Below are 15,066 nucleotides of genomic sequence, written 5' to 3'. Positions count from 1 at the left end.
TTAGACATATCACATATGACGTTTTATAAAAGATTAAATGGGTGAACTTAATATTTGTAGATTTCAGTTAAGATATTTTTAAGCTCATGTCTTGTTTTATAAAGTATAGATCACACATTTTTGAAAAGAATACCTTTTTATTATAACCCGTGCGAGTAATGTTTTTGAAAAGCGAACGCTCTTTTCGTTAGGCATTCTTTTTGCTTTACGTATGGTGAATGTTGTATGTTATTGAGTGGTGTTTGTTCTTCTTGTTTGTTTGTGTGATATTCAGTGATTGATCTAGTAGTTAAGAATCAAGATCTATTCCTATCCGTGGAAGAACCTCAAGTTTTCAATAAGCAAGGCAAGTGGACTTCTCCCTCTGCATACTCTGTTTGATCCCAAACAATACATTTAATAAGGTTTATTCTTTTGGATATATATGCATAATTTGACGGGTTACCTATTTAGATAACCTTTCCAACCTTATTCCTTGATCAAACCTGGAAATTATACTTTACCTTCGTAGCTATGCTATTGCTACAACTTAACTTTATGCAGTCACTCATGTATGATACTAATGTTCCAAATGGTAAGTTTACTCTATTGTTGTTAACCCGATGGTTAAACAAGATTATTGCATATTAATTGGAACATGGAGTGACCACCCGGGAAAACAGTGCTACCATGAGAACTATCATGGCTCTGGTCTTGGCTAAATAACTAGGGAAGTCTTATGTTGGGTGCTGGTCGTGGTCGACAGGAACGGGGGCATCTGGCAAGCTCTTATAGTTCCGGCTCAGGCAGATTGGATACGGGCATAGTTCCCAAAGCTTTACCCTGTAGTCTAGACTATAAGTTGGTTACGGTAGGTGTGCCTTATGCAGTTTGACCATTTCCAGCATTTGCGTAATGAGGACTCTAGGGAGAAGCCTCGTAGTGAGACCCTGGCCATTCACCTCGGAAGTGAATACGGGTCTAGCTAACCCGGGCTAGAAGGGAATCGCGACTCATGGGTAAAGATGTGCCACCTCTGCAGAGTGTAAAACTGATATATCAGCCGTGCTCACGGTTATGAGCAGCCTGGACTCCTCACATGATAATTGAACTTGAAGATGAAAATAAATCGAGATCCGACGATCTGCTAATGGTTTGCTTAAGTGGTTTCACTTAAGTGTTTTTGATATACTCTTATACCTTTGTTTAATGGGAATACTTGGGATTCACACTTATTAGTAAGACAGGTGTTGTTAATAAAATGTTGACCAACTAAAATGCTTACTGCTCAGCCTTAGCCTCACCTTGTTAAACTTGCATTAGTTTTTCCCCCACTTGCTGAGCCCCGACCATAAGTGAGCTCACCCTTGCTTAAATTTTGATCAGAAGTTTGAAGATGAAGATATCATGCTGAACTCCATGGATGCTAGTCTAGTGATACCCCCGGTCATCTTCCTGTGGATGGATGTCCATGTCTCGCTGTACTTTGATGAATAAAGGTTAAGACATTATGTCTGTTCGAAGTGTAATATGTTAATAAAATCGTTATTTACGCTTTTATGCATTGTTCTTTTGATATATTACACTTGTGACGTCAACATATGTGTGGAAATAGATCCTGGCACACATATGCTATGCACCCGGCTCTGCCCCTTGGAAACGGGTGTGACACTCTCCCACGACGTGCAACTGCGGATGTCGTTCCCTCACACCTTCCTTCAGAATGGCCGAGCCGAGCGCATGATTCACACCACCACCAAGGCACCAACATGCTGCGTTGCCTCCTTTTCTAGGCTTCGGTTTCCAATCTAACACTTTTGAATGCAAATAATTTACTATGATAATTGATTTTATTGAATTCTGTCTGAGCACTTTGATATCAATGTGCTACAGATCCGATTCCCTGATCCAATATCAATGGTAGATGATCTCCATTCCATTGGTTGCAAAGCAATCTGGATGCTTGACCCAGGGATCAAGAAGGAGGAGGGTTACTTTGTTTATGATAGTGGCTCAAAAAGCGATGTTTGGATTCAAAAGGCAGATGGCAGTCCATTCGTTGGTATGTATCACTGACTTAAATAAGATTCATCTTCATTTTCTTAAACGTTAGGAGAATATGCCTCACATAGTCTACATTCAGGGGAGGTGTGGCCTGGTGATTGTGTTTTCCCTGACTATACATCTGAAAAAACACGAGCTTGGTGGGCTAGTTTGGTAAAGGACTTCATCTCTATTGGTGTTGATGGAATATGGAATGATATGAATGAACCTGCTGTTTTCAAAGTACGTGATCTATCATGACACATAATTAATATGGATTGTTCAAATTTCCTTCGTAACTGAATGTGCTGGTCTAAACTTGTAGACTACCACGAAGACAATGCCTGAAAGCAATATTCATAGGGGAGATGCTGATATTGGTGGTGTTCAAAATCATTCATACTATCACAATGTATGTTTTTGTTCCCTTGCCATCAAAGTGGCTAATGACAGTGGCATTAGGGCACATATTTTTTGTACTTCTGTATTCATATATTTTAATGTCTATAATATTCAGGTCTACGGAATGCTAATGGCAAGATCTACTTATAAAGGAATGGAAATGGGCAATGCAGCTAAACGACCATTTGTTCTTACACGAGCTGGTTTTATTGGAAGTCAGCGTTATGCTGCAACATGGACTGGTGATAATCTTTCAAATTGGGAGCATCTGCACATGAGTCTACCAATGGTTCTTCAGTTGGTAATTGAAACATTTGTTCTAATATCCAAAGTTGTTCCTTGAAACTTCGAGGGTGTCTAGTTTTTCCTACTGAAAATATGTTCCATGTGGCCCCTAAAAGAAGATTGTTCTAGCTGTTGGGTTGATGGTGCAAATGCTTATTCATGACATTTTTTGTGACTAGTTATTTTAACATTTAATTTATTATTTGATATTCGGTTTCACTGTACGTGCTGTCCTGTCATCCTGTGATGTGAAGGCAACTAAGTTTGTCAGGACACAAAAATGCTAGGGGTAAGGACCAAGATCTTCTGTATTAGTTAAATTTGGTTTCTCAATTAGTTGTGCTAATTTGGTTCCTCATTTAGTTGTGCTAATTTGGTTCCTCAATTAGTTGTGCTCTGTCACATTTCTATCGTTCTTCCAGAAAGTTTTAAGGAGGTTGTTCTTGAGATATTCATGTTTATAAACTCAAATTGTTAGTGGCCAAATTTTATTCTCAGAGTGGTTCATCTGACAAGATGTGAGATTTAAGCATGCACTTTCACGTGTCTAATGATCTAACAATATGGTTATCTGATCAGGGTCTCAGTGGTCAACCATTGTCAGGTCCTGATATTGGTGGTTTTGCTGGAAATGCTACTCCAAAACTTTTTGGAAGATGGATGGGTGTGGGTGCATTGTTTCCATTTTCACGTGGCCATACAGAAACTGGAAGCATTGACCACGAACCATGGTCCTTTGGTAAAGAGGTACTACATCATGCTACCCAGACTGTCATCCAAACATGTGTACTCAAGAACACAGGATTTTTTTGCTACTCTCTAAGAAACTTGATTTATTGTGCATGTTTCTGCTTCACTGCACTTCATCTATGCATGCAATACATGGTTGATGGTTCAATTTCAGTTTCTTTATTATGCTCCTTTTGTGCAGTATACTTGCCACGTTTCTATAGGCTAGCTTATTTTTAAGGTTGCCATACATGTTTTAAGCATTTCCTCCATTTTTGTGCCGGTCGCTAACTCATTATGCTGTACATCATGGTTTAACCTTCACTCTTTCTGTTCTGGTAAAAGGGTTAAGGTTCCAAGGGGTTATTGCTGTGCTAGAAATTTCTGCTGCTGTGTAGGCTAGATACGTTCATAGGTAGCTTGTCCTTGTGGGCTTAGCCTTATTTCTAAAAAAACTCGGCCGGGGAGGGAAAGACCGCCCTCCCGGTATTATATTAAGAAGAGACCGAAACAATAGTCCCGGCCGAGAAAATCCCCGAACCCTGGCCCCCCATCACTAACGGGCCGACGTCAACTGTCCACTCTGCAACGGCCCAACCGGAGGGTGGCGCACAGGACATCGTAACCCGACAGCGGATGGGACACAGCGAGGGGATTTTTTTAACCAAGCCTGAAAATTCGCTCCCGAGGGGAATCGAACCCAGGACTTGGAGGTGCTACTCGGAAGTCCTTAACCACTAGGCTAGAGGCCCTTTCGCGCTTAGCCTTATTTCTTGTCATCTTGTGTTCTTCTAATGCTGTACAGTCAGATTTTACTTATGAGATACAATTTTGTAGTTAAGATGTACATGTACCCTGCCATGGCAGAAAATCTGATCTGTTCTTTTTACTTCTTACCATTTTCTTTACTTTCCATGGTTGAGTGTTCAAGTTTTTAGTAGTTCGATGAAATGGATCTTAGGATGTCAAAGTATAGCATATGTAAAATTGTTAATATAAACTTAGGTTATTAAAACATATAAGCTCTATTTTGCGTGTTAAATACTCTCTAACTATAGAGAATTAGGAAACACCTCACACCCAATTAATGGAGGGTGAATTTAATATATATAATAAAGTACAACTTGGAGTACAAGTAACATGTTATACATGTGTTAGACTATCCATATTTCTAATGCTCGTTCACAATCACAATAGGAGGGAACTAGACACAAAGACCAGACCTGAAGTCATTGAACATCTGTACACAGTCCCTTAGTCATAATATCAATGAACTGATGAGCTGAGGGGACATGCAGAACTTTGAACTGCCCTAAAGCCACCTTCTTGCGAACAAAGTGGATGTCAATATCAGTATGTTTTTTTAGGGAGTGGTGTGTTTTTTTTGTTTTGAGTGAGCCTGCTTAGGGCTTTGTACCTTGGTCCATTTTGGACCTTTTTCTTCTCTAATTAAAATGATGCGCAGTTCTCCTGCGCTTTCTAAAAAAAAAATATCAGTATGCTTCATGCGATGATGGTCATCGAAGGGACCGAGATATGAAGCTGTTGAAGTAACTGCCGCAGTCAGTAGCAGAGCTTGACAGCAGCCAGATAACTTATCCTCCTAATCCGGGTGCAAGGACCAGTCTGTAGTGAGGTCCCAAACTTTGAGAAAATAAGACAAAACACTTACAGAGATAGCTCCTCTGATGTCATTCACCCAGTTCCTTGATGTGAGAGCATCGTGGACACTCCTCTTTTTGGCCCTAGAAGTGTCAAGGGCGTCGGTGCCCAAGACAGCGGGGCCTCGACTACGAAGTTCGTAGCCTCGACCTGTAATGGCATCGGGGTTTTTGCCCCGCAGCCCGATGGTGAAGGAGGTGAGATTTGAGAGGCAAAGGAGAGGAATGAGACAAATAATTCTTGCTTGCCTTATTGAATCAACCGCCTGCCTTATATAGCCAGACCCCCTAACAAACTCCTCCTATTTATCCTCTAATACTTATCTCTCTAACAAACTCCTGCTACTTATCCTCTTATCTTAACAAATCTCCTACTTTCTACTCCTGCGCCGGCGTGATCAGTTGCTGGCCGCGTGGCCTACGCTGATCGTGGTGGCCCCACATTACAAGAAAAGACCAACTTGACCAGATGTGGGGCCAACTGACTTAGACTCTGTCCATCAATCCATTTATCTGTCCAAAACATGGTGTTCCTACTGTTGTCCACCATCGAAGAGACCGTTGCAGAGAAGAAGGCCTTAACAGAAGGATGAGCATTTATTTTAAAGGATGCCCATGGCCGGCCAGGTTCAATTTTTTGCAACCAGAGCTAGCGCAACCTAAGGGCCCAACTCATCTTCTGCAGGTTAGAGATGCCCAATCCTCCAAAATCTTTTGGTCTAGTAACCTTGTTCCAAGCCACCAAACAATGCCCTCCCATAGCTTCTTTTCTTCCTCTCCACATGAAACTTCTTCTGATTTTGTCAATTGCCTTGATAGTCCAAGGAGTAAGGTCCATGGCCATAACTAAGTAAATAATCATTGAAGTAAAAACAGCCCGGACAAGAGTCAATCTTCTAGCTCTGGTCAACTGATCGACTTTCCAACTGGGTAGACGATTTGCAATCTTATCAATGAACGGTTGAAGATGCTGTTTACCAAGCTTTTTCGAGGATAGAGGCACCCCCAAGTATTTGCAGGGGAAGTTGGCAACAACACGTGGCAGCACGTTGTGAATGGCATCTAAATTTTCATCAGCACAGTGGATGGGGAAAACGTTGCTATTGCCATATTTGTTTTAAGCCCAAATGCCTCACCAAAAATCCTGAGAATGTCCATGGTGATCTCAATATTAGATGCCACAGGGTGGAGATAGATCACCACATCATCAACATAAAGAGATATATGGTTGTGATCTGAAATTTCTGTTAGAGGCTCCAACAATCCATCATCAGCTGCCTTCTTTATTAAGTAGAACAATACATTCATAACCTAGATGAACAACATTGGGGAGAGAGGGTCCCCCTGCCGAAGACCCCTTCTATGGAGAATTTTATGGCCTACCATGGCAAAATTCCTTGAGGACAAGCTTCTTGCGTGCCATGTTGAAGTTGGGCAGGGACATGGTGTCGGCGATGTAGTTCGCCATGCTAGAGAAGCCCGGGTTGAGACACAGAGGATATTGAGGACCAATTGTGATGGCGAGACCGCACCGACATCTCTCAGGGCATCGATGACAGTTTTCTTGCGTGTGATAGTCGTTGATGGAGAGATCCCCTAACTCATAGAGAACTCATGCAATAAGATGACACGGGGCTCCTTGTTGGCTAGAAAGAGGCCCTCAATGGCAACTCAAAGTTGGTGTGCTGATTAATTGCCCTCCATGGCGAGGTCATAGACGCCAGGGGCGATGGACCCGGGAAGCCAACTATGGACGTAGGCATCGTCCATGATCCATTGGGTATCATTGCGATTGACTAGAGTAGTCTTGTTGATGTAGCCGCGAAGGCCAAATTTCCCTAGCAGGGGACTTGAACAAGGGCCCCCAATTGTGGAAGTTGGGGTGTTTTAGCTCGAGGATGGTAGGGACGTGAGACTGGACGACGATCGTGGCGTAGGGAGCGACAATCGTTCTAGTAGGAACACTACCCATTGTGAGTTCGTAGATGAGGTAAACATCATATCTAGTAAGGGGTTTGCGAGGCAGATTACACGAGGGGAAACAAGGTCGTCGAAGTAGCGGAACACACATGACTGGATTGCTAGGCATAGATGGTGCACGAGCGGGTAAAGGTGGAATATGTAGGAGAGGTCGTGTGCGGGAGAATGCGCACGCAAGCGGCGGGGGCGACGTGCGTGGGGGAGGGAGCCACATGAGGAGAAGGCACACACGACAGCATGAAGTGTGGTGCCGTGCGACTGTGTGGGGAGTAGAGGGTGCATGCATGCATGCGGAGAGGGAGTGGGATGGAGGACGAACGTGTGCAAGGGAGGATCCGTGTGAGGAGCATGCACGCGTGCAGGGCTGGAAAAAAGCTCGAAGCTCGTGAGTTGGCTCGAGCTCGGAACCTCGTGGGTAGGGCCCCTAGGCCGGAGATGAACGAAGCCTCGGCGATGGGCATGATGAAGCCCCCGATGCTCCAAAGGGGATGACGCGGCGGCGAACAGCCCTGCGCGCACGACTGATGCGTCAGTCGGGCCGGCCGGGGCGGCGAGGCTCACAGTGACGGCGGCCGTGGTCGGGGCAGCTCCAGCCACCGTGGGATGGGGGCAGAGCCTGCGGGGTCGGCCATCCGGGCACAGGACGACGATGGCCGGGCGCGAGATGGCGGCGGCCGGCGCTGGTGTGGCGGTCGGGGGCCTGGGCGCGGACGACAACGGCCGGGCGCGGATGGAGGGCCGGCAGCGGGCCTGGGCGCGGACGGCGGCGGCCTGGCGCGGAAGGAGGGACAACGGCGACTTGAGGGAGGGAAGGGGAGGAGAGGGAGCAGCAACCGAGCCTGGGAGGGTCGGCAGCGGCTGGAGGGGGGTGGCGGCGGCTGGGAGGGAGAGAGTGAGGAGGGGCTGGCGGCGACTGGGAGGGAGGGAGGGAGGAGAAAACTAACTTGGCTCTGGTACCATGTTGAATGTTGGAAACCCTAACCCTAGAATATGGTGTGGCTATATATTAATAGACATGGTGTTGGGCCTAGCCCATTACAGTGGGGCGAGAGTGTAAATGAACAGGGAGGACCCCCAAACCCTTATATAATTCTAACAGTTTCCAGCTCTACACGCGTGGTGACATTGGGTGTGGTGGACGGGTGGCTATGCAATTGGCGTGGGAGAGAGGCTAGGGTAGAGGAAAGAACTGGAAGAAAATCCGGGCCACTGATACCATGTAGAAAATTAAGAAACACCTCACGTCAATTAGGGTGGTGGTGATAAGTAACATGGTATGCATGCGTTAGACTATACATATCTCTAATACTACCTTGTTATTTTCATTACTTAATTTCCTCCACTTCATTCTTCTCAAATATTATATTTTCCCAAGTGAAGGGTAGGCCTGGTGCTATGGTGAGAGCTGTCTCCTCACGGAATCACCAGGTCATTGGTTTGAAGCAGCCTCTCTGCATTTGCCGGGGAAGGCTCGCCTTGGTTTATCCCTTCCCGAAACCTCACTCATGTGGGAGTCTCCGGCACTTGATCTGCCCACCTATGTTTTCCCAGGATGACACTTTTTATCTTGTAATTCTTAATGAACTGGTGCTTATAGCTCATTTATTTGGATGCAACTGCTTGTATATACTGACAAGCAGAACTGAAGTCTGAAGTATTGTGATTGCAGGTTTTTGTTTGGTAATTTGGTTGAGTTCTATGTAATATTCTTGGGAAATAATCCCATCTGGCCATGACATTTAGTATTTTTACCCCCTTCAATATGCAGGAGACTACATATTATTTCATTAAAAAGAAAAATAACCAAGTACAAAACCTACTCCTCACCACACCCTCAACCAATTAAAACGAGTTAGCCACCAACTACTTAAAACACAATGACTCAACGTTACCGAACTTGGAACCTAGACAAAGGCCGGGACCAACTCAAAGAGCCACTTTGCAGCAGCAGCACACACAATCCACATCACACCTACATCTACGACAGCCCTTACAACTCTATTTACATTGGGAAGAACCTACTTGAAGACGCAATTGTTATGATGCCTCCAAATGACTATTTAGTATTGATATTTTCTTGATTGAAAAAGCATTGGCTAATTCGAGAACTTTTATCTTTCAGTGTGAGGAAGTCTGTCGCCTTGCGCTACTAAGACGGTACCGGCTACTGCCACATATCTACACTCTTTTTTACCACTCACATACAAAGGGTATTCCAGTTGCTACTCCAGTTTTCTTTGCTGGTAATTAATTCCCTCACCTTGTATCACCCAATTGTAAGTTGGCTCAGATGCTGGTAGTTTGTAGGAAGAACACAGATGTATCGCAAGTTGCTGCCTCATTTTTTTTGTGATCCAAGTTTTGTATAAGATATTTACAGCCTTACAGAGACTGTCTGGTGAGGTTATATAATATATGATATTCCCCAGTTGCAGTTTGTTAACAATACTATCTTGCATTCCTCAATTCTTTTAGATACACAAGACCCTGAACTGAGGAAAGTTGAGACTTCCTTTCTCCTTGGACCACTCTTAGTTTGTGCAAGGTAATATCTTCAGAACAGTGATTTGTCATTAGTTCTTTCCTTTTACCTTTTCTCTTGAGACCCTGTTCATTTGATTTGATGTAGCTCTGTGGCAGTTCCTCTGTGGATGTTTTTGTGTTATAGACGATTTTGCATCATAAATTGTAAACTGTTCAATTATCTGGCGTGAATATATATAAATGAAAAGATGCCAAAATGCCAATTTTTCTTCATCTTTCTCTATCCTTTGGTATCTTTAACCTTTCCAATTGTTTTGGCAGCACTTTACCTAATAAAGGAGCTCATGAATATGCACATAAGTTACCGAAGGGCATATGGTTGTCTTTTGATTTTGCGGATTCACACCCTGTAAGTTGGTTTCTAAGCTCTTAGTTTACTGCCTTCAATTCTATTCAAAGAATTATTTCTGAATGGATAATTGTGTAGGATCTGCCGGTGCTGTATCTACAAGGTGGAGCAATTCTTCCTGTAGGTCTTCCTATTAAGCATGTTAGTGAAGCAAGTTTGGAGGATGACCTGTCACTAATTATCGCATTGAATGAAAATGGTATATACCTTGTCATTTTCTGAGGACCAGATGTTCGTATACTTCATCCAAGGTAGTTTTGGTTGGGATAAGGAAACACAAACATAAAGGGACTAGATAAACAATGGTGACATCAACATCATAAGCAATTAATTGATCTGTCTGGTTAGCGTTGGTAATAGTAACAGTAGCTTATGACAGAAAAACACAGTAGATCCGTGCATCTTGCCATCATGTTCTCCCTTCACACTGCCGCGCTTTGCTTTTTTTCTTCTCGAACATGCATGGGACTTGCCCATCATTATATAAAAAGAAAGGAGTATAGATGACTCTCTATAGGGGCAAAGAAGTTACAAAAATAATTCACTAACAAACCTTAACCACAACCAGCATCTGAGCAAAACAACTACGGCCATATGCTTTGGATCTCTTTGGCTCCCGCCATACACCATAACATTGCCTCATCTCCAATATCCTTCAAGATGGCAATAAGTTTAAGTGAAAACCTCTAAAAAATGCAGCCACTCCTGATTTCCATGTATACAAAACAACCAAGAAGTTGAAGCCCTTGTGAGGTAAATTGGAAACCATCTGTAAAGCATGACACCACTGTAAAATTGCAGTTCTCCAAACCTGGGGCTAAGTGCTGCAGTCCAACTATTGTTAGCACTGAAAACAACACACTCCTTGCGAACACACAAGTGAGCGAACCACACGCTTCTGCTACGATCTACATAACAAGGAGAGATGCCGAAGCACCACTCAGCATGGCTTCTGTCGCCACAACAAGCTGTGACCTGCTGGTAAGGACTGCACTGCGTCCTCTGCTCCACCTCACACCTTCTGTAGCCCAGCTGCGTCTGGCTGGTGATTTACACCCTTCTTGAGTTTGTGTCTGAACAAAATTAATGAGCCCACTTTTGTGAAGATGTCAACTAAGTATTGGATAGCGTCCTGGTATGAGCTTCATTACTTTAGGGGAGGCCCATATTCAATAACTCTGTGATCTGATTAGTGATCACAGGAGATCTAAAACAAACACCACACAATGCATCTATTACCTTCCGTAATCAAATAAAAATAATGTTACCATCATCTTAACCAAACATTACCTAAATGTTAATATGTCATATGTGGTTGAATGCATAAGAAAAAAATTGATCTGCTGCACAGTATTCTGTGTTTCCTTGTAAACTATTTTTTATGCTGTAGTTAGCTTTTATTTGTGTTCAAGAATAGATTTAAAATGTTGTCTCAAAGCTGTGTCAATAATATCTGCCAATGGCTTGGCTTGTTTTACAGGTAAAGCTGAAGGTGTTCTCTTTGAAGATGCAGGAGATGGATATGCATTCACACAGGGAGACTATCTTTTGACATATTATATTGCTGAACTCCACTCATCAGTGGTTACTGTCAAAATCTTAAAATCTGAAGGGTCATGGAAGAGACCAAAACGAAATCTGAAAATAAATATATTGCTTGGTGGAGGTGCTATGGTATGCCTATTGCCTTTCATTATTTTTTCACTCAAGAAACGAACTTATCTTTAACACAACTTTTTTTTAATCCAGATAAGTACAGATGGTGTTGATGGTGAAGTAATACACCTTACAATGCCTTCTGAATCTGTAGTGTCAAGCTTAGTTGCAACCAGCGAATTTGAGCACAAGAAACGAATGGGTATTTCTCAGACCACTTATTTATGATTATACTTTCTTAGATCTAGAAGAAAAGATTTGTCATTTCCATAAATTTTAACAAAGTATCAAAAAAGATACAATAGTTTTAATTGTCTCCGCTTGTCTTATACTGGCACATTGCGATGGTTGTACAGAGATGATTCAGCCTATACCTGATATAGAAGAGCCATCGGGGCAGGAAGGTGCTGAGCTATCAAAAATACCTGTTGATTTGAAAAGTGGAGACTGGTTCCTTAAGATTGTACCATGGATTGGAGGCCGTATTATATCGATGGCCCATATTCCTTCTGGTATGCTTCACAATCACATGTGCAATGTGTAATACATTGTAATAAATTTGTTTATCTTGGAAATAGAGATATCCTTGTTTATTTTCTGATGCGTACTTTTCCTCACATACTTTAAAATAAATATATGTTCTTTGTTATGGTTTTTTATTTGTATATCCTTTCATTATGCAAATGTATTATGAATAGATCATGTTAATTTATCATTATTTTTTAGTATCACTTGCTAACTACTCCCTCTTGTTAGACTGTGTGTGTGAGTGTGTGTGGACCGCCACCACTGTTGGGCTGCCGAGCCATTTGGGTTAGGGTTGAGTCTATATATTGTAACCCCTTCTCTATGCAATACAATCAGTCACTTTCACTATTTTACACCTCTATTCCAATTTATAAGTTATTTTGAGTTTTCTAGATACATAGCTTTTATTATGCACCTAGATATGTCTAGATATGTATCAAAAGCTATGTACATAGAAAAGCCAAAATGGCTTATAATTTGGAACAGATTGAGTATTATCTAGCATAGCTTGAGTATAATTTATAATTGATCTTTGCAGATTCCCAGTGGCTTCACAGCAGAATTGAGATAAATGGTTATGAAGAATACAGTGGGGCTGAATATAGGTCTGCTGGTTGCACAGAAGAGTACAAAGTCATCAGGTAACTGAAGTAATAATTTCAAAGTACTTGTCCATGTGGCTATTTGTTTCCTGTTACATATTTCTTGTCTAAGTTAAAAAAAACTGTAGGAGGCACCTTGAACAATCTGGAGAGGAGGAATCTATTTGTATGGAAGGAGACATTGGTGGTGGTCTGGTTCTCCAGCGCCAGATATCCATTTTGAAGGACAACCCAAAGATTGTTCAGATCGACTCCAGCATTCAGGCAAGAAGTGTAGGAGCTGGTTCTGGTGGGTTTTCAAGGTGAGGGCCCTTCTCCCATGAAATTACTTTGATAAATCGCTCTTTAAAAGTGTCGTTTTGTACATATATATGGTCACTAGTGCTCTACTTTGATTGCATATTACCATTGTGAAATGTATGCAAAATATAGCAAATTTGAATATTTTGGAAGTACATTTTAGCACAAGTCTAGTTAATCCATTTTCCAAAACTTCAACAAAAGTATTCAACAGGAATTGACTGTCAAAGTTTTAATGTGTTTGAGTGTTTGCAACTCAAAATGATACTCTTCTGTATTGCGTGGATTTGTTGTACGAAGGTATTTACAATATTTTTTAACTGTTCGATTGATTATTTCAAGAATATATTTGGAAATATTGAATTATGTTTTCACTGTGAAGGTTGGTCTGTTTACGAGTTCATCCTACATTCACCCTGCTGCACCCAACTGAGGTAGTAGTTGCTTTCACGGCCATCAATGGTTCAAAGCAAGAGATCTCCCCGGAGGCAGGAGAAATAACATTCGAGGGAGACCTCAAACCCAACGGTAAAGTTACCTGCGCTGCACAGTTTGAAGACCCTTCACCTCTGTGAACTAATTTACTTTTGGCAAATTCACAGGAGAATGGATGCTAGTGGACAAGTGTGTCGGGCTGAGCTTGGTGAACCGGTTTAATCCCAGGGAGGTTAGCAAATGCTTTGTGCACTGGGGAACTGGTGATGTGAACATGGAGCTCTGGTCAGAGGAAAGACCGGTGTCTAATGAGACGCCGTTGAGGATTTGCCACCAGTATGAGGTGCAGCAAACAACCTAAACACCTGCCCGAAGAGCAGAAATAAAAATACCAATTTGGAGGATACTTCAGTTGCTTGCACTTGTTTTACGGTCTCTGTATTGACGGTCGCGCACCATAACTTCCATGGTATTTTGGAGTCGTGTCGTTAGTCATTACCCTCTTGGAGGACTTTGGGTCTGCTGAAAACATGGTTACTCAGCAATATCTGCTACTGTTCACGACTGACATTCAAAGGGTTACTCAGCAATATATGGATAAAATTTGTGTTAAAGATAAGTTGTGTCGTGTGGGTTGAGTTATGTGTGTTGTGTTGTGCTGTACCTTCTTCTATCTATTAATGGAAAGATACGTAGATCTCCTGCGTATTCGAGAAAAAAAACTATATGGATAAAATTTTATGAAACATCGTAAGTGTGAAAGAAAAAATTAAGAATGACGTTAGTTGTTTTACTTATTTTTCTTTAAGGTGGTGGAATAATTTATGCGATTATGATGAAGGTCCACTTACCTAGAAAGATATGAAATACCGTGTGTGGAATGAATTTGTTTTTTATTCCTATTCTATGAAGTTAATTTGTAACTTACACCATCTAAAACAATACACTAAGACAATTAAGGAGTATTATGATGTATTAAACACTTTGTTGTTGTATTATGGTTTGGATGAATGTGAGAAAGCAAAGAAGAAAATATTCTTAAATAGTTTTAATGTTGATATTTAGGATATTCTTGTTGATATGAAATATAGCTCTCTCAATTATTTATTTAGTCTTGCTTGTGAAGTTGACAATAAAATTAAACATGAGAGACAAACTCGTAAAAAATTGAAGGTTTGCTGAAATTAGACATCTTGACACATATATTGTGAAGGTTTGGTTTGTTGCTAACTTTACAAAGGATGTTCTTAAAGAAACAACAAGTTGGAAGAGAATGAGCATAAGTTAGCTTCTTTTTCACACATACCACTATGCACTGAAAAGGTAAACAAAGGTAATGATATGTGTTCTATGATCTCTCATGGTGAGAAATTTTTGATGCACCAAATCTATCCACAATTCATGCTATTATAGAGCAACTATAGTGGAACATATTTCTGATTTACCTTTATCACATGATGATTGTCTTGTCATTCCTTGTGATAAAGAAGAGTTATGTGATGATAATGCTATTATCTTTATGCCACTGCTTAAAAATAAACTTGATATTGTTGCTTCTGATCCTATTAATTGT

At 41.7% G+C, this 15,066-nt stretch overlaps 1 protein-coding gene across 2 annotated transcripts in view; it reads left to right on the top strand.

Moving 5' to 3' along the window:
* LOC103647311 (alpha-glucosidase 2) overlaps positions 1-14,201 on the top strand; it is a 31,436-nt gene extending 17,235 nt beyond the window's left edge. For both annotated transcript variants that reach the window (XM_020548466.3, XM_008671854.3), the window contains exons 8-23: positions 1,873-2,041; positions 2,123-2,265; positions 2,348-2,434; positions 2,540-2,725; positions 3,289-3,456; positions 9,202-9,322; positions 9,555-9,624; positions 9,885-9,972; positions 10,051-10,171; positions 11,453-11,646; positions 11,722-11,830; positions 11,985-12,140; positions 12,695-12,797; positions 12,887-13,060; positions 13,441-13,586; positions 13,661-14,201. In XM_020548466.3, coding sequence (XP_020404055.1) covers positions 1,873-2,041; positions 2,123-2,265; positions 2,348-2,434; positions 2,540-2,725; positions 3,289-3,456; positions 9,202-9,322; positions 9,555-9,624; positions 9,885-9,972; positions 10,051-10,171; positions 11,453-11,646; positions 11,722-11,830; positions 11,985-12,140; positions 12,695-12,797; positions 12,887-13,060; positions 13,441-13,586; positions 13,661-13,854 — 2,229 coding nt within the window. In that variant the 3' untranslated portion in view covers positions 13,855-14,201. The remainder of the gene's footprint in view (positions 1-1,872; positions 2,042-2,122; positions 2,266-2,347; positions 2,435-2,539; positions 2,726-3,288; positions 3,457-9,201; positions 9,323-9,554; positions 9,625-9,884; positions 9,973-10,050; positions 10,172-11,452; positions 11,647-11,721; positions 11,831-11,984; positions 12,141-12,694; positions 12,798-12,886; positions 13,061-13,440; positions 13,587-13,660) is intronic.
* Positions 14,202-15,066: the final 865 nt, after the last annotated feature.

This window comes from Zea mays, chromosome 2, assembly GCF_902167145.1.
Source record: "Zea mays cultivar B73 chromosome 2, Zm-B73-REFERENCE-NAM-5.0, whole genome shotgun sequence".
In the NCBI taxonomy this organism is placed as follows: Eukaryota; Viridiplantae; Streptophyta; class Magnoliopsida; order Poales; family Poaceae; genus Zea; species Zea mays.
The sequence above is the reverse complement of the archived record's forward strand: the minus strand, read 5'-3'. Positions and strand labels throughout refer to the sequence as shown.